This window comes from Caenorhabditis briggsae (assembly GCF_000004555.2).
Source record: "Caenorhabditis briggsae complete genome, chrX, whole genome shotgun sequence".
Taxonomy (NCBI): domain Eukaryota; kingdom Metazoa; phylum Nematoda; class Chromadorea; order Rhabditida; family Rhabditidae; genus Caenorhabditis; species Caenorhabditis briggsae.
In genome coordinates this window covers 7,297,582-7,320,999 of record NC_013491.2, presented here as the reverse complement: position 1 = coordinate 7,320,999, position 23,418 = coordinate 7,297,582, and the positions used below count along the sequence as shown (strand labels likewise).

The 23,418-nt window shown below is 36.7% G+C and overlaps 5 protein-coding genes across 5 annotated transcripts; 1 reads left to right on the top strand and 4 right to left on the bottom strand.

Moving 5' to 3' along the window:
- Positions 1–888: 888 nt before the first annotated feature.
- Positions 889–3,162, bottom strand: CBG27605 (the record flags this gene model as incomplete). Its single annotated transcript, XM_045239358.1, has 4 exons — positions 889–1,074; positions 1,216–1,410; positions 2,274–2,366; positions 3,004–3,162. The coding sequence occupies 4 exons, from the start codon at positions 3,160–3,162 to the stop codon at positions 889–891; spliced, it is 633 nt and encodes a 210-aa protein (XP_045099964.1).
- A 2,577-nt stretch (positions 3,163–5,739) lies between these two features.
- CBG27604 lies at positions 5,740–6,280 on the bottom strand (the record flags this gene model as incomplete). The annotated part of the gene is made up of 3 exons (XM_045239357.1): positions 5,740–5,901; positions 5,954–6,061; positions 6,182–6,280. 3 exons carry the CDS (start codon positions 6,278–6,280, stop codon positions 5,740–5,742), a joined length of 369 nt encoding a protein of 122 aa, XP_045099963.1.
- A 679-nt stretch (positions 6,281–6,959) lies between these two features.
- CBG17128 lies at positions 6,960–7,890 on the bottom strand (the record flags this gene model as incomplete). The annotated part of the gene is made up of 4 exons (XM_002644118.2): positions 6,960–7,175; positions 7,265–7,450; positions 7,495–7,633; positions 7,826–7,890. 4 exons carry the CDS (start codon positions 7,888–7,890, stop codon positions 6,960–6,962), a joined length of 606 nt encoding a protein of 201 aa, XP_002644164.2.
- Positions 7,891–9,537: 1,647 nt separating this feature from the next.
- Positions 9,538–10,728, top strand: CBG17129 (the record flags this gene model as incomplete). The annotated part of the gene is made up of 3 exons (XM_002644119.1): positions 9,538–9,672; positions 9,756–9,836; positions 10,453–10,728. 3 exons carry the CDS (start codon positions 9,538–9,540, stop codon positions 10,726–10,728), a joined length of 492 nt encoding a protein of 163 aa, XP_002644165.1.
- A 2,370-nt stretch (positions 10,729–13,098) lies between these two features.
- Positions 13,099–22,206, bottom strand: CBG17130 (the record flags this gene model as incomplete). The annotated part of the gene is made up of 10 exons (XM_045239356.1): positions 13,099–13,154; positions 15,387–15,557; positions 15,604–15,810; positions 16,155–16,235; positions 16,281–16,462; positions 18,353–18,653; positions 18,912–18,946; positions 19,137–19,207; positions 21,356–21,574; positions 22,126–22,206. 10 exons carry the CDS (start codon positions 22,204–22,206, stop codon positions 13,099–13,101), a joined length of 1,404 nt encoding a protein of 467 aa, XP_045096148.1.
- Between the last annotated feature and the right edge of the window lie 1,212 nt (positions 22,207–23,418).

The following is a 23,418-nucleotide window of genomic DNA, read 5'->3' as shown; positions in this document are numbered from 1 at the left end:
TGCGATGTGTGAATTGACTCTCATATAGGCTGAAGACTATCCTCACGAGCTGAGATGGGAACTTTTTCGCCCGGTTTCTCGAAAAAATCGATGTAAAAGCCAAAAATCAGGCTGAAAAGTCTTCTTTGTCTAGCGGTGTGTGAATTGGCTCTCATATAGGCTGAAGACTATCCTCACGAGCTGAAATTAGAACTTTTCCGCTGATTTACTCATAAAAATAAAAATGAAAAAAAATATATTCGGAATAGCTGTCCTATCCACGTCCTGTAATATATCATTCCCTGGTTTCTCACCGAATTCTGTCTGTTTCTTATCGAATAGCCGACAAACGTTGGTCTTCTTTCTCTATGCAGTTTGCAACTGCTTCCGATCAACCCTCAGTCTCCATCGGGTCTTTCGTGTTTTCCGTCTGTTTTTCACACCGGCTATCGACACAATGGACACACCTGCTATCGGGCTAAGTTCTGAAAGGCTTATGATTTCAATTGGTAGCTTTATCTGCTTGATAAATGAAACGTCGTCAGTTGCAAATATCGTGATGCCATTGCAAGTTGGCTTGTCATCCGGAGTTTGTGGTTGACGATGTATCAAATCTAATTTATTATCAAAAAAGTGTTGAATGGTGAGTTTTTTTTCAAATTCCAAGTTTTCATATCCGTTCTTCTTTTTGTCTATTTTCTCGGAAAAAAAGTGTTGCTGATCAAAGGGATACTTTTAAAGATCAGAAGACGGTTGAACTAGGTTGGGTCGAAGAACAACTGGAAATCTTCAGTCAATTTTTTCTAACTTTAAAGGACATGGCCAGAAAAGAAAATGCATTTATTAAAAATTGAATTACAGTTGGGTTGTTTGGGAAATTTATTAGGGAAAGTAGCCAGTCAGCATTGTTTAAGCAGTCAATGGCAACTGATGAGTCTCCATTTTTCTTCTCAATGTAACTTTTCTCTCACCGTGTCCTTCACATTTGTACTGTAATCCAAAATAGCAGAGGAGGGGAATAACTGCGAGAAGAATGAGCAAAATGTCGAGGAGGATGATGCAAGCCAGGATCATGAGCATATTTGAAATCGACATCTGAAATTCTAAGAAGTTGGTAGTTGTAGTAATTTATTTCAAACGTTTTTCGTTCAAATATTCGTTACCAAACAAAACGTTCAATATTGTTCAATTGAGGCGAGTTTTCAAAAAAAAACTATAATATCCATGATTACTTACATTATAAACCTGTTCGATTGCTGACGAAAAGGCGGCGTCATGCGTGTTTTCCAGAGTTCCTGCGGAATTTTCCGGAACATTCAAAAGGAGATCAACAGGGCCCGAAGTTGAGTTTCCGAGTGCACTTGGTGCCCCCATTGTGGTCAGCAGAAAAGCCAAAAGAACTGCAAGACGACAGAAAAGGAGTGTCATCCCCTGAAACTTTAGTACAAAAATATAATGATAATTTCAGTTCTTATTGACAGCTTAGTGATTTCGCATCTGAATTTTAAGAGAGTTTGGCGATAATCTAAAAAGATTATCTCCAAACTCTCGAATCTCAGCATCTAGAACCCCCAAAAAACAATAAGAATAAGAATGCATGAAAAATTGTACGAATTTTTGATTTTTATATGTTCGGGCGAGAGTACAAGACACAGAGAAACTGTCAAGCAGAAATAGTGTTGGCTAGAACAAGCTGTGGGAAAAACTGTAAATTTATGCAAGAAAAAATCAAAAGATTTGTGAGAACCGAAAATATCGCGTGATTGTATGGTTTTTGAACTGTTGATATAGATGTGGAAACTACGATGTATTTAGCGAAAAATTCCAGTTTGGCTAGAAAATTTCAGACTAATTGGGAGAAGTACTTATTTCACTTCTAAAGTTTTTATGTAAGGGCTTTTATTATAACATGCGAGAGAATTTGAAAAATCAGTCTCTAAATAGGAGACCCACCTCGTCATGCTATATTATTTTCAAGAAAAAATCGTTCTGTTTTTTTCAATTGAGCTTATAGGCTATGCAGCAAAATGTTTGAAGCTCATACACCGAAAAAGTGTATTTACTAAAAAACCAATTTTCGTAAACTTGAAAATAAAGTTTTTTGTTTTTTTTGGAGAAATAGGAATAAATTTGTGTTTTCCAGCCACCAAAACAGAACAGAGAAGATGTCTGATAAGGGTTAGTTTATCAGACACCTTAACCACACATTCTGGTGAATTTCAAACTATTGCACTCATGAAAGTGACAATCCAATTGAAAGTAACCGACATGTGGGCAATTCAATTGGAAGTTACCAATATGTTCAGGTGAATGCATTGACCAAATGCATCGGCCGTCGGAGCTGCCGCTGCTTGTTGCATGTATCCAGAAGACGATCCACCAGGCCACTCAAATCTAGAATATTGTTCTTGTTTGCCGGAAGAGGCAATTGGTTCGCACAAAAAGCTGAATGACAAAGACTTACGGCGAAGTAGAATCTTGAGGTGACAACAGATGATGATTTGAATCAGACTGATTGTTTAAAAGAGCCGCTGATTTCCCATGAAGGCTTCATGAAGGTATCGCTTCCTGCTGAGTGTGCATTAGCTTGTCCACTGCATTGCAATGGAAATGATGAAGTCAATAGAATTTTTTCATACTTCCAGATCCGTCGCCAAAGACCAAGCTGAAGGATTTTATCCGTGCGGGCAAAATTGTCTCGTTTGAACTCGTTCGAATCTTGCGGGATCTGTTCTTTGGAAATCATGACCAGATGTCAACTTAAAGAAAAACTTCGCCATTGCAGTTTCTTGCTCATTTTCATGCACTTCAGATTAATTTGTCAATTTTTCCTTATATTCAAATGCCAATTAATCGTTTTCGATCGTCAATGTGGTCATCTGAAAAAAAACGGTGATTTGCTTGAAGTTTAGATAAATATCTACCGAATTCAGCTAAACTTCGATTGTTAACAGACAAAAGCTGGTATTTTTTATGATTTTTCACATTAGAGGATATAAATTCTGTAGTTGTTTGAAAACTCACCTTTAAAAACCATGAATACTTCTTGGAGTGATGATAAAAACGCCAGATAGGTGCCTGCCAATATCCTTCGGGGATGTGCCTGCCAATATCCTTCGGGGATGCGTTGTCGAGCCATCGATCTGGTGGACGAAACAATAGGAAAGATGGGGTGCCTCGCATCTTACTGACTGGCAGGAGGAGGCGAGCCGCGCGCGACACGCAACGCATTTGACGGCACTTTCTCAACAGGGTATTAAAATGGTTTCAGCGGGTATTATTTTTTTTTCTTCAAAATGGCATGACAGAGTGGCAGAGGGTTGAAAGATTTTAGATTGTGCCATGGGACACGACGGAGTAACTTTCAGAAGGCCAAAAAAAGAAGATCCAGGAAATTCAGCTTTCTTCTGAAAAGGACAAGCGGTCGGCAAAGTATCTGCATGAAAAAGACTTACGACGACGTGGTATCGTTCTCATTTGACTGTAGGCTCCATAGATTTCAATCAAACAATGATTACAATGATTATTTCATGGAGCTGCGACATTATTGAAAATTTTGAAGAAGTTCGAATCAAATGCAATCTCATCATCGGAGCGGCGCTGTTGGTTGTACATATCCATCCTGAAGACCAACCGAGTCAAGAATATTCAGTTTTTGATGTAAGGGACAATTGGTTGGCAAGAAAAGCCGAATAACAAAATCTTAAACCTGAGGGCCCCTGAGATTTGAACAAAATGTATTGTTGATTTCATGGAACTCGCACAATCGTCGAGATTTTTGCATGTTTCCAAGTCTGATCGCCAAAGACCAAGCCATTAGCTTTTTCGTTTGTACGGGCAAAATCAGCGCGAAGTCAATAGAATTCGGTGAGATCAGTTCATTGATCCAGAGCCAGGATCCAATTTGAAGAGACGACTTTGCCATCACAGTTTCTTGCCCATTCTTCTGCATTAATTTGTCCATTTTCCTTATACCATAAAACCTGTATTAGAAGGGCCCCTGAAATTGATGGGCCCCCCTAGAGACCTCACAAAAAATAGAAGTGCCCCCTCTATTTGAAGTACCCCCTCTAATTGAAGTGCCCCTTTGACTACTAATTCCTTTGATTTTCAGCCGTTTTTTCTATTGTTTTGATTGAATTACTGTCTGATTTAAAAAAATACTGGCACCTGAAAATTTGAATGCCGTTGCTCTAATACAGATGTTTTTCTCGTTTGAGCAATTTTCGCAATCAAGCTCAGAGTTTTAGATTTAGAAAATTCTAGAAATTCTAGCAATCAAAATGTTATCAAGAAATCTGAATTTTAATCAAAAAATCCAACTAAATTCAAAGAAGTTAATTTCGTTTGATATAATGGCGGATTCAAGGACGATGCCTCACGAACGGCGCCCGCGAAATTTTCAGGTGCCAGTTTTTAAAAACTTAGCAATATTGGTGTTTTGCTTTTTTTTACTGTAGAAATTGTAATGGATTTTTAGTAGAAAAACGAAATTTTCACTGAAAAATGATGCCCCTCCAATAGAAGATCCGTTTTCAGAGGACCCACGAAAAATACAAGTGCCCCCTATAATTGAAGGGTCCCCTTGGGACCCCACGAAAAATAGAATGGCCAGCCCTTCTAATACCTTTTAATACGGTAATTTGGTGTTATTTCCCCGTTGAAATCGAGAGTAATGAATTTCTCAACTTCAGAATGTCGGAGGAAGACTCTTTTCATGATGTATCGGAGGAAGAGTGTGAAAGAAGGAAAAGAAGACAGAATTTTACGATGGAATTCAAAAAACAAGTTGTGGATTTTGCAAACAAAACTTTGCTTATAACAAATAAAATTGTTGATGTTAAAAAATTGTTAAGTAAAAACAACAAAATTTTAACCGAAAGACGATGTCCCTATAATAGAAGTGCCCTTCTCAGCGACCCGCGAAAAATAGAATTGCTCCCTCTAATTGAAGTGCCCCTCTAATTGAAGTGACCCCCAAGAGACCTCACGAAAAATAGAAGAGCCGGCACTTCTAATACAGGTTTTACGGTATTCACATGAATCAAATTCCAATGAATCGTTTTTGATCGTCCGTGTGGTCATCTGAAAATAAAACCGGTGATTTGTTTGAAGTTCAACTAGGTATCTACTAAATTCAGCTAAAGTTTGATTGTTTACGCAAAAAGGTTGGTATTTTTCATAATTTTTCACATTTGAAAAATAAATTATGTAGTTCTTTGAAATCACATTTTTGAAAACGTTGAAAACTCATTGAATAGATTTTTAATCTGCCAATATCCGTCGGGGGTGCGTTGTTGAGCCATCGATCTGGTGGACTAAACAATAGGGAAATAGGGGTGCCTCTTGCTGACTGACAGGAGAAGGACACGCAACGCATTGGACGGCACTTGTTCAACAGGATATTAAAATGGTTTCAGCATTGTCTCTAATTTCAAAAATTGAGAAATTTTCAATAATTCCCTGGTTCTGCCAGCATTCGCTTCAACTTGAATTTTTTTAAATCATGGATGGATTTGTTTTAGAGAAGACATTCCCCCATCGATGAAGTCCGTCAAGAGCGGTTCAACGTTTGATATTTAGTGAGCTTTCTGGATGCATTGGCTGAGCAGAGAACGGCTTTTCTGAATGTGTCCGGCGCCTTCGTTTCATCTGAAATTTGAACAAATGTGAATTTCTCAAAGTAAGACAATTCATAACTTACACAAGCAGGGGAAAAATTGAAAAAAAAACTTCCCGGAAACAACTTCCTTTTGCACATCATTCATTTCCTCTACCAGATATGTCGTAAAGACCACCATTTAGATGCCTCCAACAGAATGGCCAGCTTCTTTGAGAATCAAATTGAGAACCTCTGACCCGAATTAGTCGTAGGAGAGCTCGACCGTGTAGAAGAAGACTCCAGCGACTGAGTGGAATGTACTGAAAATCCATATTTACAAAGTAAAAACTATTTTAGTTTGCAGACACTCACCACCGCTTCTCGTTGAGAGAAAAAGGAGCGCATTGGGAACTCGGTCGGCTTATGATGGAGTCCTAAATTCATCTGGAAGCAGATCCTCAAGACGTAAACTGACTTCATCTGAAAAATACTTTTGTTTTCATTGTTGCTTTTTCAGCAAATGTAGTGAAAAGATTGACATGAAACTCGGAAGCCGTTTTTATCACTGGGTAGTATTTTTACATATTCTCAAAAGCTCACCTTAATGGGTGTGATCAACTTTTCGATGACATCGGTAGACACGAATAAAACAAGAATTGAATTTCTCTTGTAGACAGGACGAACTCTGAAAATAGTCATGAATTAGCAAAAAATCTGAAAGAAACATAGTGGAAGCTGATCAAAAATAAAGTAAATCAAAGAAAAAAAACAGCACACAATTATTTTCTGAATTTGAAAAAGGAGCGCAAATGGGAGTGTTGGCGTATTCCGCGTCTAAAGGCGCAATTTGCGTGTAGCCGAAGACGATGGAAGCGAGACGTAATTATAACTGCCCTCGTTGGGGCAGCCGATGTATTGATCGGTGACCGAAAAGAAGAACACAGTGTGGTAGGCACATTTCCTCGTTGTGATCGTATGAGCATTGTGTGTGTATGTTGCGCGCGCACACGTCATCTGCTCACCATACCTCGACCAGCGATGCGGCCGGGGTTTTTAATTTCCTCTTCCATCCACAAAACCTTGGTGAAGAATCACTTTCAGAAATGCTTTTTATTGAAATGCAAATAAAATAATTAAGCCACAGAATTTCAAAATGATAAGAACAAGAAGAAGTATTTCACATGTAAATATGAGCAAAAATGAGTGTCAGGATTCAAGTGGAGGGGTTTTGAAGAAAAAAATCATCATGGGAAAAGGAAGAAGTATATGCTCAAATAAGAATTAAAGACAATGAAAAGAAAAATTCAAAAAGCAAATGAAGCATGAATATATGGGACACATGAAAGAGTACATGGAAAAGTAAAACTATTTTTTATCTTCAGAGCGCTTGTCTTCCACGTCCTCGCTTCTTTGGCATCGTCTCTTTCTTTTTCTGACTGATTATCTCAATTCCACTATCCGCCAGCTTTTTCCGGAGTTCTTCTGAAATTTCTTCTTCCGATTTTTGTTCTCTCCTCCAATCTCCATTATTCTTCTGATTCTTTGTGTCGTAATAGCATTTGACTAGATCTTTGGAGTCGACACAACCGCGTAGCTGAAAATTTGTTTTTAGTTAAGAACAGATTAGCAACTAAATGTAAGATTCTCTGATCTCACAAAAAACACAAGGAAAGTGAGGTTTACCTGCTTCTCCAAGTAAAAATGTCTACGCTTCTTAGTTGTTGCCGTCATCTCTTCTCTTTCAAAAGCGATATTGGCATTGATAATGTTCTGGACATTTTCTGGGGCGTATTTGGGAATGAACAGCTCCTTTCCAGCAAGAATAGTGGCATCGAGATCGTTTTGGTGCATGGAGAAGAGGCTCAATATCTGAAGTTTTTTATTTCGAAATTTTACTGAACTTCCCGCCAAACCGTTTCCAATGGAAGATGTGCCAACTCTTTCTTTAAATGTTCTATGACTTCTGTGTTTGGCTTCGAACCTAATGAAACTTCTCGGTTTTCTGATTGCTGTTCTTTGCCGGAAATTGGCGCAGGAAGAGTGGCAAGGTTGCTGAAAATGTTTTTATAGTTGAAAACTGTCAAGTCCTAAGAAACTAGGTCATGGTTTTTGATTTGTCTGAAATTTTCAAAATATCCTTTTGGCTTTCTCAGAATTTCAATTTCCAGCATTTTCAATTTGCTATATATTTCGAGATTTCGAGAAACAATAAAAAAGATTTCAAGTTTGGCGCCAAACACTCACTTCAAATTATATTTGGGGTGATAGTTGTTATCGATTTTCTTCTCGTTCATTCCAGAACTTTGCATGATTTTTTTGTTCGGTTGAAAATCCTGAAAATTAGACATTTTAAGAACTTTTGGAACTTTAAGAAATATGGCCTAAAAATTTGAAAACGGGCTAAAATTACGACAACACAGAAAAATAAACGTCAGGGAGAATTGAAGATCGGAAAACAAAATAAACTGTTTTCTGATTCGGCTGTGTACATGTGATGCTCAGTCAAAAAATTGGAAAACATTGTTATATGTACCTGGATGGGAGTGTATTCCACCTTTTGTGCAAGGCGGGTATATTGGAAAACCAGGTGGGGCAGATCGGAAGGGGGATATGAAGCAATATACTGAAAAATCAATATAAGAATAACAATAGTGGTCTCGTTTGTAGAGGAAATTCTTTTGGGAAAAAGAGAGATAAAGTGGGTTCCAACAAAATATGGGGTGTGATTTCTCGAACCTGCCATTACATTCTAGGCCGAGACCTCGATCCCTATAAAAATAGATAGAAAACAAATATAGTTACATTTTCTGAATAAGAAGTTTGTATAACACTTCAAAATTTTTCTCACATTGACTCTTACAAATTATCACTTCTTTGGCGTCAGGATTCACATAAAATTTTTATGAGACTCTCTCATTCCCAATTGATATATGTGTCATTACTTTCGACAATTCCTAAGACTCATTTCTTTTTTTCTTTTGCTAACGCTATTTCTCCACAATGTTGTCTGCGTCTTCAGCTCTCTAAAAAACTGTATATAAACATAAATTGTTACTCATTCTGTTATTTTTTGAATGCACTCTCTCGTGATTCGTTATGTGTTCTAAATTCTCATGATTTTTTAGTTTTCTCATGAAACATAAAACATTATTATTTTAGCTTCTCCCTAATTAGATTTAGATCTTAAAAACTGCATTTTTGCAACTTCAAAAGTGATTGAAGGAACTAGATAATGTTTTAACTTTTCCTTAGCTAGTTCAGAAATTCCAAAAAAGTAGGTTGATTTCCCGGCGGCTTGCATATATCGTATTTTATATACTTAGACTGGGAAATTCTTATATTTTGTCTTTCCTGAAAAACATCCTATATTTGAAAACAGCCAAAATAATAAAAAATGAATTTCGTTCGAGAGAATTACACGGTTAGAGACAACTAAATCATAGGACACGGCCATACGATCCTTCTCTTGCGCATCACTTCTCTCCTCCCTCTCCTGTCCCGTTCTCTTCAGACGCTCCGCCCACATCACACACAAAACATAGCGAGCGGCGGAACCCGGGGAGTGTCCGTCCATACAAGAGTACTACACAATCCGTTAATCATTCCTTCCGCATGTCTTTCAGTGAACTTACCTGAAAAATTAAATCTGGGAACATTCTGATATTTCTCTGAATAAGAATCCCTATGGCAATTGCAGGGCCGTGTGGCAATCTCAAGATAAGATTTGCCAATAGCTTAATTTTTAGACGAAGCTGCACGCGCGGTGGCACTGAATTCTGAATAACCATTTTTGTCAACTTCAAAAATTGCAATGTCTAAAAATAGATGAAAATAGAGTTTCTTCTCTATAATGTTATATGTGAAGCTAGTTTTTCAGAAACATCTTTAGTTTCCGTATTATTATCTGTCTCAGTTTTTTCCTATCTATGAACTTTTGATGGTCAATTTTTAGAAAGATGAGGGGGTTTACCCTTCTCATTCTCATTCTTGGTCTTATCAATATCACTACCGGGATGCCAACTTCTCGTTTGGATAACAGAACGAACAATCAGGAATTCGAAATTTTAAACGCTACTATGATCTCCTCAAGTGTAAGCGTTTGTCTTTTTTTGGGGAAAAAATATAATTGACATTTAAAAAAAAAAGAAAGAAATGATGAAAACTTTAATTACAGGTTGTCAACTCCACTATTTCTCAAATCAATCCCATAGTTTCTTCTACTTCATTGCTCACAACCACAGAAGATTCCAGAAAAGTGAGTGATGGTTTTTAGTAGTCCTAACCTCAATTTCGAAATACATCTAGATCTGTAAAATTTGCAAATTCGCATTTTTTACCAAACCAGTTTTTTTCTAATTTTCGCGTTCTTTTATTATGAAACAGGGAGAAATTTTAATGCAATTATTCAATACTCTCACCTTCATAACTAAAAACTCAGAAATTTCAAAAAATGCTTCTATAAACACGATCAGAACCAAAAAATTGTTTGAAAGGGATTAGAATTATCAAGTCCACAGCTATGCTGTCGATGCAATTTTTCGGTTTTTATTTCCAATCATTCAACAAATGTATTATAAAATTGGTGATCCACTAAACCACACAATCTATTGAAGAAAACCAAAATCATATCAGCATTTCAGAATTTTAAATAAAAAACCAAAAATAAATAAGCCGAAAAAATATGCGTACCAAAAATGATCATTTTTGATTTGCGGATAAAATCATACGCCGGTCCTTACACCGGTACTTTCAAAAAGATGAAAAAACCCATGAAACCCCTAAAATTAGTGAACGTAAAATCCCACCATGGTCTGAGTGAATAACTAATCAAAAACTAAAATTCCTTCAAATCATGAATCATTTCATTTCAGAAATTTCTCTCTGATCCGTTTTTCTGGCTTCCTGTTTCCATCATCATTCTGTTCGTTTTGCTCTGGACTTACTTTCGAAAAGAGGAGGAGGAGGAGATCAATTGGGGACCAAACGTCGGAACAAACGTGTACAACGGTGGAGGATACCCGCCTAACAACTATGCCAACTCGGGCGCTTACGCATATGGTGATCTTGATTTCAGAGATCGTATGTTTACAAGCGTTATGACTTCACATCCTTATGGTAGAGAACTCCAGTTGCCTGAAAATTTATAACAATTGGAATTGTTGCCACTTTGCCACAATTATTTTCTTCTGGTATTTTCGAAGCATTTTTTCATGAATTCTAGGCTATTAATTAAAAAAACTAATAAGATTCGAAGTTTGAAAATATTGAGTACGGTAAATAAACATTTCATATTTTCACTAATTGTAAGATTTTTTGTTAAGGTGTAGATAAAAGTTTGCCGTCTGAACAAAGAAAGCCAAAAACTCAAAAAACACAGGAACTTGACTGATCCACCAACCATTTTTTCATATCATTGTTCAACTGAAATCTGGTTTCGGGGTTAGTTTCGAATGTACGCTCAAACACATTCGTTTTTTGTGGTGTTGTCAATACAAACCCAGAAAAAAATGCTGAAAAATTAAAAATAATTGTAGTATTTTCTACTTTTGTCACTTTGCTCGTGTTGCTACCTTTCTTCCGAATCTTTATTTCATATACCAAAAAATCAGGTCATGGCCTAGAAAACCTAAAAACAAAGTAATGACCTAGAAATCACAAAAAAATTAGCTCTATCAAAAACAACTCATTTGGTTCCTCGAATGTCAAGGTGTTTTGACAACTTCCATAAAACACACATTTTTCTGTCTCCACGTGTCTTTTTTCAAGAAAGGCTACAAGTTTTCTTTTGATTTTTTCTGCTTTTCTTTAAACCTTCAGACCAAAATTTAATTTGTCCGGGAGCGGGGCCACGAACGGACAAGATAGTAAGAATTTTCAGAAAAAAAGGCGGCTTGATAAAAAAGGATGGAAAATTCAAATTTAACGAAAGGATGAGAATGTGCATACTATTCATTTAAAAAAAGCTCGAAAAGAAACTCAAACAACTCAAGAACAGAATTTAAAAATATAATTTTCACTCGGTGAGCTTCACGGAATCAGCTGCTGGTCGACGCTACACAAGACGCTCCAAACTGCTCCAGACAAAGTGCGACGAGCTCATCTTTCCCATATCGTGTCTCAGGCTTTTGTTGGTTTCTAAAATATAAAAATACAATTTATAATGAATTTGATTGGCCCACCCTCCGACTCACGGAGCGCCTCTTTTAGCTGGAATATTTAGTCTGACGAGTCACGGACTTTTTCTGACGAGTCACGGGTTTTTAGCGTATAGTACCGACTGATTTAGATGAATTTATACAAAAAAGTTGTCAACTACAGAATTGAAGCTCTAATTGCAGCTTTATTAGCATCTTTTTCTCTTGAAAATGCATGTTTAAAAAACGTGTCAATTGGAAACGTTAACGTATTTTGACTATGACGTCTATCGAACCTATGGACCATCTCTTTGAGCCACGAAATCCGCTCTGATCAAATAAATTTTGACTCCGGTTTAATTTTTGGTTGCTCAGGAAATAAATATCGAAATTTGTCTTGTCATTATGAGTCTCAATGTACAGTTCCGGCCAAAACTATAAAATTGGAGTTAACATGTATATTTTTTTTAGTTGAAAATTATTCAGTTTGGAGGTACAATCTGTTAGGAGCCACTGACAACTTTATGATCAACTGAAAGAATAAATACAGTTTCCATTTTGTAGTTTTCAATTTTTTCGTACATAGCAGAGATGTCTAGAATAACTTTTTTGAGAAACGGAATCCGGAATCCGGGATGAAAAAATTTTCTCGGAATCCGGACAGATGAAAAAATCTCACGGAATCTAGAACCCGGAACGAAAAAAAGCCCGGAATGCGGAATTCAAAATTTCGAGGTTCCGATGAGCAGAAAGATTCTATAAAACACATATCGCGCTCCATTTTTTCACTGTTAGTCGCTGGAGTTCAAAAACAATAATTGCAGCGAAAAATTCCTTAGTCGAACAAATGAGAATTTTTCGGAATCCGGAGTAGGGAATCCGGACAAAAATAGATTTCACTGAATCCGGAACAAGAAATGAAAAAAAAAACGGAATCCGGAATCCTGACGTTTCTGGTAAATAGGCATGCAAGTAAGATATACTGTTTGGAAACAACTAAATTCCAAAACTTCGAGAATAGCAATAACTTCGACTACAAAATTGAAGATCAATTCTTGTTTGATGCTCCCCAGAATGTTAAGTTTCATCCAGACAAATCTATTAGTTTTTCCGACATTTCCGCTAACATTGCAAAATTTCAAATATCACGCTCCGTTCAGATAGACCTACCTTTCGTTTTCCTGCGCACGAAGCAAACTGAAAAAAGAAATATTTTGAAATTAGCAACCTTAACATTATCAACTCACATCGTTTCCATAAACATTCTCCGTTGTTTCAATTTAGAAAACGATATCTGCACTATAGAAATCTGCATCATTCAATTGATACGAATTGAAAATTCTTTCATAATTTTTCATTTCCACCGGCAAAGCAGAAACTTCTTTATTGAAAAACGATCGTAGAACGGCCATTCTCTTTTTTCTGCACCAATGAGATATCTGAAAAAACTGAAAAAATAAAAACAAATTTTGGAACATGTCAAGCACTGTAATAGTAAAATAAATACTCACAAATTCCACATGGCACCCAGTTTTCCTTCTCAGTTCCTTTTTGTTTCTTCACAGGAACTGCTGTTCCTCAAAAAGCTTTCCTAAAACCTGCTCGACTCGGTAATCATCTCTTGGACTTCTACCATTTCGTTGTCTGGGCTTGCTGTTTATTCGGGATTAATTTGACGAACAGGGTTGATCTATATTGAAGCTCAATAGAATGATTTTTGAGCCATCCTGATTGGGCGCATACGTAGATATATATATTGATCTAAAAACACTAAAAGTTTTATTTAAGAACTTCAAAGTTCCTAATTCTAGGAACATCATGTTTTTTTTTCAAAAATTCCGAAGGCCCGAAAATTTATTTTCCACAGTTTTAGGCTGAAAATGATTTGAAGCAGACAAAAACTAGGAGTTTCGAGGTTTGAATAAAGTCGTTTTGACATTTTTTGATACTCTTTCTCATTTTTATTGCAATTATTTCTGGTATTTACTGTATCTGACGCATTCAAGTGGCGGTCGTGTTACGCAAAACACCTCGAAACATTACACAATCAGTAGCTGAGTTGAAAGAGCAAGATTCTCGTTACGTAATAGATTCTTTGCGTCATCATCCACTATTTAGAGACTGACTCGTATTGGGAAACAGCTATGACGTAACTGCCTCCTTGCATCACAATCCGTCAGATTCAGACCAAACTGTGAGATTACGCAAACTATGACGCAATTAACTAATGTAAGACGGAAAGGGGCAAAATCTACGCAATACCTTATTTGCGTCATCGTTCACTAGTAAAAGAGGCTTTCATCATTTCAGATAGGAAAGAGAACAAACGAGAATATTTTTTGATTCTACAGTAATCCAATTCTTTAAAATAATAATTGGATGCTTGAAATAAGAGCATAGCTTTGGAAAAACCAAAATAGTAGTCTCAAAGTTTCCAATTTTTTTTTCGATAGAGTTTTCGGCTATTACGAAAATTGTATTATTCGTTTCACTATTTTCTTGTTTGAAACCCTAGATATTTTTGCTAGATGCTGTTTGATATGGCAGCTAGCTGGTGTCCACATGCAAAGAAACATGAACAATACACTAGAAAAAAGAACTGAATAATTTGACACCTGTCATCTCAAAAATGCGATAAATTCAAAAGCAATTTGCGAGGTACATGTTTTTCCAATTCTCAATATATTTCTGCAGTCTGGCCAAAACTAGAAAAGTTATCAAAGATTTGTAAATGCAGTTCGATTCCACATGTGAAATAACCCCTGGAACCAAATTTTGGGTATCTCACCATTTTTTGTCCCCACGTACGGCCAAAAATACACTTTTTCAGGTGTCCAATAAGTTTAGGACACCCTGAAAGTTCCGAAATTTTGAAAACTTTTCTGTCGAAATTTCGGTTTTAAACGGAAAATAATTTTTGCTTTTAAGCTTTTTTCGTACGTTTTCGTAAGTATTTGAATGAATTTTCATATTTTGTCGAATTTCCAAATCATCGATTTTCCTCATTTTTCCTAATTTTTTGGGTATTTTTGTAAAAATGACCCAAGGTGCCAAAAATTCTAACATTTTGAAGGAAACAAGAATGGAACATACAGAACATGAACCAGAGAAGTTAATTTAAGTACTGGGAGCGTCGTCATTTCCTTTATTGGGCACAAACACTAAGACGATCCTGCCATCCATAAGATTTACGACCACTGGTAAACGCATGTTTTTCCACATGTAGATCTTGGACATAGTAAGTTGCGACAATGTTGAGACAGACTTGTCTGATCATTTTTACTTTGATTTTCGTGTTGGTTCTAGACCGGACAGACATATTTCGCTTAATTTACACTCCACTATTTTCTCATAGATGGAGCATCTTATGGATGGCAGGATCATCGTAGTGTCTGCACCCAATCAAGGCTCTGCATGAGCTCTCAGTACCTAAACTGACTTTGCAACATCTTATTCTGTATGTTTCATGTCTGTTTCCTTCAAACTGTTTGAGATTTCAAATTTTTGGTCATTTTTACTAAAATAAATACCCAAAAAATAAGGAAAAACGATGATTTGAAAAGTCGACAAAATACGAAATTTTTTCAAAAGCTTATGAGAACCTGCGAAAAACGCTTGAAACAAAAAGTTGTTTATTTTTTGTTTATTGGACGCATTGTATATGTTCTCACCTCTAGCAGTCATAAATGCTGGATCGGCTGGAGCTCCAACTGGTGGTGCCATATTTCGTGAGCGATGCGGGTGATCTGGACGATGGCCTAGATGATGATTGGCTGCAAAGTTCGGGACCCCATGTGGAATGTGAGCATGTGGATGAGCAGCATTTGGACGGTTTCTTTCGCCTGGAAAAACGTTTTTAAAGCATGTCTTTTATCTAGGGGTCCTCACCTCTTGCACCATATCCTAGAACGGCGATCAGAGCTGGATCGGCTGATGGTCCATTTGGTGGGCCCATATTTGGCAATCGTTCTGCAGCATATCCTAGAGCTGCCATCAGTTCTGCGTTGTAAGGAGCACCGCCAACATTTGGGATTCCCGGCGGTGTAGGAGCAAGTGGATAATCATTGTGACCTGGTGGCTGAGCTCCAGCAGTCGCTGAAAACGGAAGAGAGGTTAAAATTGCAAATCTTCCTTATATATAAATTGCTAGAGGCGTCTGTCTGTCCCGATGTCAGGCTGTCTACTTTTGAAAAGCTTGAAAAATAAATATAGATTTAATGATCTTTTAAGAAAAAGAGGTGCGGAGCGACGCACCAGTAGAAAACTTAGTTAAATCGCGACGAAGGCGCACCAATTATAAACTCACGAGGAAGTTTCGGTTGGTGAGCAGGTCCATGTCCCTAATTTCGCAGCACTGGTGGTACTGGAATCCCTGCCGGTCCAGCAAAATTTCCTGCTAAAAATATAATCATTCGATTTTTTTTTAATTCAGAACGTACCGAACATATTCCGTTGAGCAGCTGGTACTCCGTTTTCTTGGTGAGACAATCCAGCACGATTCGGAATTCCTTGAGCTCCAGCTAAAAAATTAAATTGATTTTAAACATAACGGTTCAAAGTCTTACCCATCGTGTTCTGATGAGCATTTGGAAACCCACGACCTTGGTTCGGCATTGCAAGACCCGCCTGGAAATTTTGAAGAGCTTCCTGTTGAGCAATGTTTGGAATTCCGTGTTGATCCATTCTTGACGAATCTGACGACTTCGAGAGAAGAAGACACTTAGGTTGCAATTGGAGTGACGAACACCTAAAATAAATGAGTTACTGGGTCATTGTTTGCGTAATCTCATACTCTGGTCTAAAACGGATTGTGACGCAAGGAGGCAGTTACGTCAGATATCTGTTTCCCAACACGAGTCAGTTTCTAAATAGTAGATGATGACGCAAAGAATCTATTACGTAACTTTCTCCTTTAACTCAGCTACTCATTGCATAATCGAGTCTATTGTTGCGTAGCGCGACCTATACATTTGAATGCGTTGAATACAGTAAATGACAGAAATGATTGAAATAAAAACGAGAAAGGGCTTAAACAGCTTTCTGACTGTTTTCAAGCCTCGAAACTCGTAGTTTTTGTCACATTCAAATCACTTTCAGCACTTTTTGATACATTTGACAAGAATCTAGGTAAATTGGATTATATTATAATTAAAGAGCTCCATTTTTGTATCTCGCAGTTTTTCTTTGTAAAATCTATTTTCTGAGCAGCTGAATTGAATGAATTCATAGAAAAGATTTGTGACAATTTGACGCCACCAGTTCTCCCAATGAATTCTACAGTAATCCAATTCTTTAAAATAATAATTTGATGCTTGAAATTTGAGGATAGCTTTGAAAATACCAAAGTTAGCGGAAAAACCTCAAAAATGGTAGTTTCAAAGTTTCCAATTTTTTCGATAAAGTTTTTGGGTATTACAAAAATTGCATTATTCGTTTCACTATTTTTTTTTTGTTTTCAAACCCCAGATATGTTTGCTAGAGGCTATTTGATATGGCACCTGCAAAAAATTTGTTGAGTATGTCATCTTCCGACTGGAATTGAATTCCTTTATAATTATCCAATGCTGTTCAAAATTTGTATATGTATTGTTCGAGAGTGATATTATCAGAAAATAACATAACACTCAGAGAAACATGAACAGCACAATAGGAAAAAAGACTGAATAATTTGACACCAGCCATCTCAAAACTGCGATAAATTCAAAAACATTTAGCGAGGTACGTGTTGTTTTCTAAGAAAAATTTATATCAGTTACATATATCTGTTGAATTGAAACTTTCAAACTAACCTTTACATTCAATTAAGTGAAGAGGAAAACTTCCAAATAGTAATAATTAGAAAAATCAAAGAAATTTTTAGACGTCCATTCAGTCTGGTCGTCAGAAGGAAAGAATGATGAAAAGAGAGGCTGACGGCTGAGGGTCGGTATCAGGCTCCGCCTACCGTTACGCAATCAACTATTTGAGAGAGAGAGGAGGTGGAACTAGGGATACGAAGAAAGAAAGAGAAAGAGACTTACGGTTGTCAATCCAGAGTACATACTGCAGAATCCAGTACACAAAATGAGAAATCCAGAGCCTAAAATCTGGAAATCCCGTAATCGGGAAACCGGAAATCCAAAAATCCAGAATTCTTAAATTCGGAAATTCTGAAATCTTGAAATTCCAAAATCCAGAAATCCAAAAATTCAATAATCTGATAAACCGGCAATCCGGAATCCGGAATCCGGAATGGAGATTCCATGTGTAACAGTTTTTGTGCAAAGAGGTCAGAAGCGTAAAGTTCTTTGAATTCAGAACTTCAAAAGGATTCCTCAGAGCTTCAAAATCTTCACAGTCTCTTTTTTTCAGAGTGGAATTGAAATTCTGTGGAACGGTAAAACCTGCGGTTTTTGGAATTTTTCAGTTTTCTCGCTTTTTTGGTCACGTTGATGGTTTCAAATCATTTGTACCTAGGTTTTGAAAGGAGACGTTTATTTTTCATGTTGACACTTTCTCACAAATATTGACCTAAATAGGTGTTTCAGTACAAACGATGGGTGTGATTTGCTTTTTGCGGAGCACTTTATTAAAATTCTATATTATAAAAATTCAAATTTATAACTAAAAGCTGATATGTTGGTAGTCCCTTTCAGACCTTCGGCCTCCAGAAGAATGGCTGGAAGACCGCCGATTTCGTTTAAGGCCTAATGCAGTCATTCGAAATGCCTCTTCAGCCAATACTCTGTCATCTATTCGGTTCTCCGGTTGTCGAGTTGAACCATTTCCGTAATCCCTCCGTTGACCCCGTGGTGGCTCCGTTTGGTATCCATAGTTGTTTCGACTATCGTTGAAACCTTGATCACGATAGGGACCTCTGTCTTGCAGATTCGAGTTGGAACCATTTTGAGAGTATCCATAGTTGCTCCGTCCCTGGCCACGTTCATTCCTTCCATAATCTTAAGATATAAAAAGTGTCAATTGAATAGTTTTGTTGGATTTGAAAAAGTGTCAATTGAATATTTTATTGACCGGTACTGTGAATAAAATTGGTCGGCGGCGCAAATTTCCTATTTCTCTTCCCCCAAAAAAATAGCCTTCAAAACTATCTTCACTGAGTTCCATAAAATTTCTAGTCCATATTTGTGAAGGTCTATTTTTTTGAAACAGATTTTACAACTTTAGAAATTGAAAAAAGTTAATGATAACCCACCTACTTATTAAAAGCAAGCACGCAATTAAGGAGAATTTTCTGAAAAAAAATTGAAAAAAATAGGACAACTAATTTGTTCATAGAATTCAGAAAACGTCTATACTGCCAGGCCCGCACAGTGTGCCCCATTTATAAAAGAAACTGATTTTTTCGCTGCGCTGCTTTCCTGTTTCTCACTTGATTTTTGAGACTTTCTCATTCCATCGTGAAATATTTTGAGACAACTCACGCTTTTCCGGAAAATAATTGTAAAAAGTAGACCTCATTCAGTAAGTGGTCATCGGGGAGTTGAGGGGTTAACTGAAACAGCTTTCAATTTTCGATTTTCCAATGAAAAATTTACAAAATATTGAGAAAAATCAGAAGAAGAACATTAAAAACACATAGTCATAGTTGAGGAATAGAATAGAATAGCATAAAATGGGGGTTTTGTTCTCTTTTCGGTCGATTCCCACTATATTGTCTGCGTCTCTCGAGAAGCCCATGTTTTCTCGCTTTTATGTTTTTTCGCGTATCAGTCGGTGCTCTTCTTTTTTGTGCCTCTCTTGATTTTCTGTACTCTCTCAATTTATCTTTTTTTTATCTCTTCCGAGTGTATTCTATTCCGCAGTATTTGCTGTTCGTTTTCATGATTTTGGTGACTATACGATCATTGAATCTTTTTTATGTAAATAAGATTGTTTGGGGGTGGTTAAGAGAACGACCGCGTAGAGAAAGCTGTGTGCTCTTCTTTTTTGTCACATTCTCAAGACATTCATAGTTGAATAAATATTAATTGAAAAAAAAAATGATATGGTTAACATTTTCAAAACATTATGCTGCAACTCTAAAATTCTCTGATTTGAATAGTGTTTACTTTGATGAACAAAAATTTGTTTCGTTGAAGTTCTGTTCATGTAAAGAGTTGTATCAAAAAATCGAAATTACTTATTGAAATTATTTGCTATTCAATGAGCTGAAGGCTCTGATGATTTAGCTGGCCATGGAGCAGCAAAGACTGTACTATGGATTTTAGAAGCTTTTTTTGGGATACCTGGAAAACAATAATTTTGAGTAGCTAAAGGAAAATCACTTGCAGCTCAATTATCACGCTTCTTATGAAAAATATGAAAATGACGTCAACTTACAAAATGTTGGTGATATTATGACAAACATTTTATCAGTTCACAGATTTTTGACATCTAATATACATAGGAACCAAAATAATTAAGCTTTAACTGCTCTAGGTCAACACCGATTGTGTCACCACCACACTTGCACACATTAAGCGAAATTATCTCGCTTCCTATAATAGATATCAAACATTGGTAAACTAACAAAATATTTTTCATAATATCACCTATATTTTATCAGTTAACAGTTTTTGTATTTCTCTCATAGCTACCGAGATAATTGGTCTTTAATAGCGCGCGGCCCATGGAAAATCAGTTGTTTCGAAAGTTATTAGTTTGATCGAATCGATGTTAGCACCAGAATATTGTGGAGGTTTCCGTGTCAGATAATCAATTAGTATCAGATGGTAACTTTTTCAGATATTCGATAGAAACGGAGATAATTGAGATCAAAGTTCACATATAGGTGGAGCTCCATTTCGAAATAAAATGAGGAAAGAAAGTTGGCAAAAATAGGAGAACTGGGTTTCTATAAAGTTTGAAAATATGATAAGGGATAAGGGAAAGTTCTGTGGATCGACAAAAATTAGGATCTGTATATCAGGGAGCTTTTCGGAAATGTGTTATTTTATAGATGATTATTCAGGCAAACGAAATTCTGGTTATCTTTTTTCCCGTTTCATCATCTGTGGTCCTGTTGGAGCTTGTGATCTTTGCTTCGAATCAATAAAAACATCATGAAGTTGGTCAAATTGTGGAACTGTTAAGAACTGATTGGAACCAATTTGAAGACGCTAAAAACCCACTATTTTTAGTAAATATCGATTTATGGGATGCTTACAAATTGAGGAGGTTGTGGCAATGAATTGGACCTTTCAGGAGCATTCCGTTTTCGAGATTTCTGAAAACATATCGTTTGTTGAAAGATCATATTTTCATATTTCAACACTAAAACTTGCCTTTTGTCCCCTTTTAGGAACTCCGCGTTTCTTATTCCGACCTGCGTCAGAGGTATCAGATCTGGGTAGCCTTTTTGGAGGTTGGGTCTGAAGAAACTTTAATTTTGGGATTCGTTTGATTTTTTTTTACTTTCTAATGTACATACTGACACAAAAATCAGTGTTCTATCGCTTTTAAAAGCCGAGATACAGCGAACTGAAGTTTGGAGAGATGCAGACGACGAGATCCTCTGCGTCTCTAACCTCTTCAACTAAAAATTGCTGTATCTCGGCTGTGAGAAGGCGCAGAAATATAATTTTTGGCTCAACATCTTTTTTTTTCGAGTGTTTCTTCAACTCTATGACATCAACTACAAATCGTTTTGAATCCAACTAACCTTTCCAAGAAGATGGGTCCAATGTGGCAGAATTTGCACAATTTCACCATAATCTTTTTCACAATTTTTACACTCCATTCTGTCATTTCGATTTACTTGACACTTTTTCAGGTGAGTTCTAAGAAGTCGAAAACCGGCAAAACTCTTATTGCAATTTTTAACGATACATTCTGGATTGGTCCAATCTTTTCTCCAATGGATGTATAAACGAATTTTCATCTGGAATTTTAGATGGTTTTAGAAAGATTCAGCTTACATCAAAGGATCTTCTGAATATTTTTCGGCATTTTTTGTTTTTACATAGGTTACGCTTTTCATCATTAGGACAATCTTCATGGCAATTTCTTCAGGTCCCACAAAATTGACAAAGAAACTGGAAAAAAAATTTCTCGTATTATTTGCTACATTTTACAAAAAAGATCGACGTTTCAGCTCTATTTTGAAGAAAATTACAGTTTAAAAAATCAAAAAGGACAGTTTTATGGTCAGCACCCATACTTGCTCTTTCATCTCAATTATCTTGGTTCCTATTGATGATATCGAACATTTGTTTACTGATAAAATGTTACTGATATCATGATAAACAATTTATCAATTGAAACCTTTCTGATTTCTTGCACATGAACTGATATAATCGAGATCAAAGTTGCCACAGCGTAGCTCAGTGGGTAGCGGCACATTACCCCTAACATCTTACCACTAAGTTCAACTCCCATGGAACCCTGTTTTCAATGAAATCCTTTGAAAAATCTCATATAAAAATGATTTACCTTTGCATCTGATTCCGTATCACTAGGGTAAGTTGACAGAAGTATGTTGTAAACGAGGATCTGATGATGTACCATGTCCATATGAATCTGTATACTGATCTTGCATTCGATAATTGTGCTGAGATGGAGTTGAGAAACCGTAGGATTCATGGTAGAAGTGCCTCGCCGGTGTCAAATTGGATTAAAGCCGTAGCTATTCTTAGAGAGCATTTGGACCCAAATCAAATTGAGGAGCGTCATGTTCGATTGAGTAACCATTTCCATTTCCATAGCCAGAACGACCGAGCATTTGTGGAAGAGGACGGAACACTTGCTGCTGGAAAGCAGCATCATGCATTCTAGAGTTTGCTGGCTGTTTGGCATCTTGAGCTTTTTGAGCCTTGCGCTTTTTGGATAAGATCTGGTTGGTGTTTTTTTTGACTTCCGGAGCTGGCCTTCGACGCTTGCGCAAACTTCACTTGTTAGGCTCATAAACAACAGCAGACTGTATCTTCTTGATCTTGAGGTCCACAAGACGTAGAGAATCTTGAACGCTTCGTCAAACTGAGAGGCCGTCCACGTTTTTTGCATTCTTTCCGATGGCTCTGCCTTTGGTTGGAGTTTCTGAAAGAAATAATGATTGTTTTGAAGAGAACGCCCCGCCCACTTCAATTTAATTTATCTCGGTATCTGTGAGAGATATCAAAAATCAGTCAACTGATAAAATTATTATCATAATATAACCTATATTTTTGTAGTTTTCAGATTTTTGATATCTCTCATGATAAGCGGGATAAATAGAAATGAATTCGACCCTTAAATTGCAACTACAATTAGGCTTATCTACACATGAGATTATAAAAATAGATAACTCTCCAAACTTTCACCAAGCTATCAAAATATGCTATTATCCAACCAAGTGCATCCATTGAACAACAAGCAAGAAATTATAAATCTGATACCGGTTAATTCTTGAAATCATTTGTCTTTCATCAAAATGTCTCTGTATTTATGCTAATTCTCCAGTGATATTTGCTAATTCTCCAGTATGTCCAATTCTCCAGTGATCGAGAAAATTCAGTATACAAATCGCTCAATGCTTCCAAAAATTTGAAAATCGTTGAAAGAAAAACGATTTTCGACACGTCAACCGACATACTTATGAAATGAAAGCCCGGTCCGGTAAATACGGTGTCTAATATTTTGGTTTTTTTTTCACAAGGGAAGTGCCAGAAGTGACCCCTCGCTTTTTAAAAAATAGGGTTAGCAACGGGGCTCCCGCTTTTACGCGGGAGCCCCGAAATCGGGGCGGGG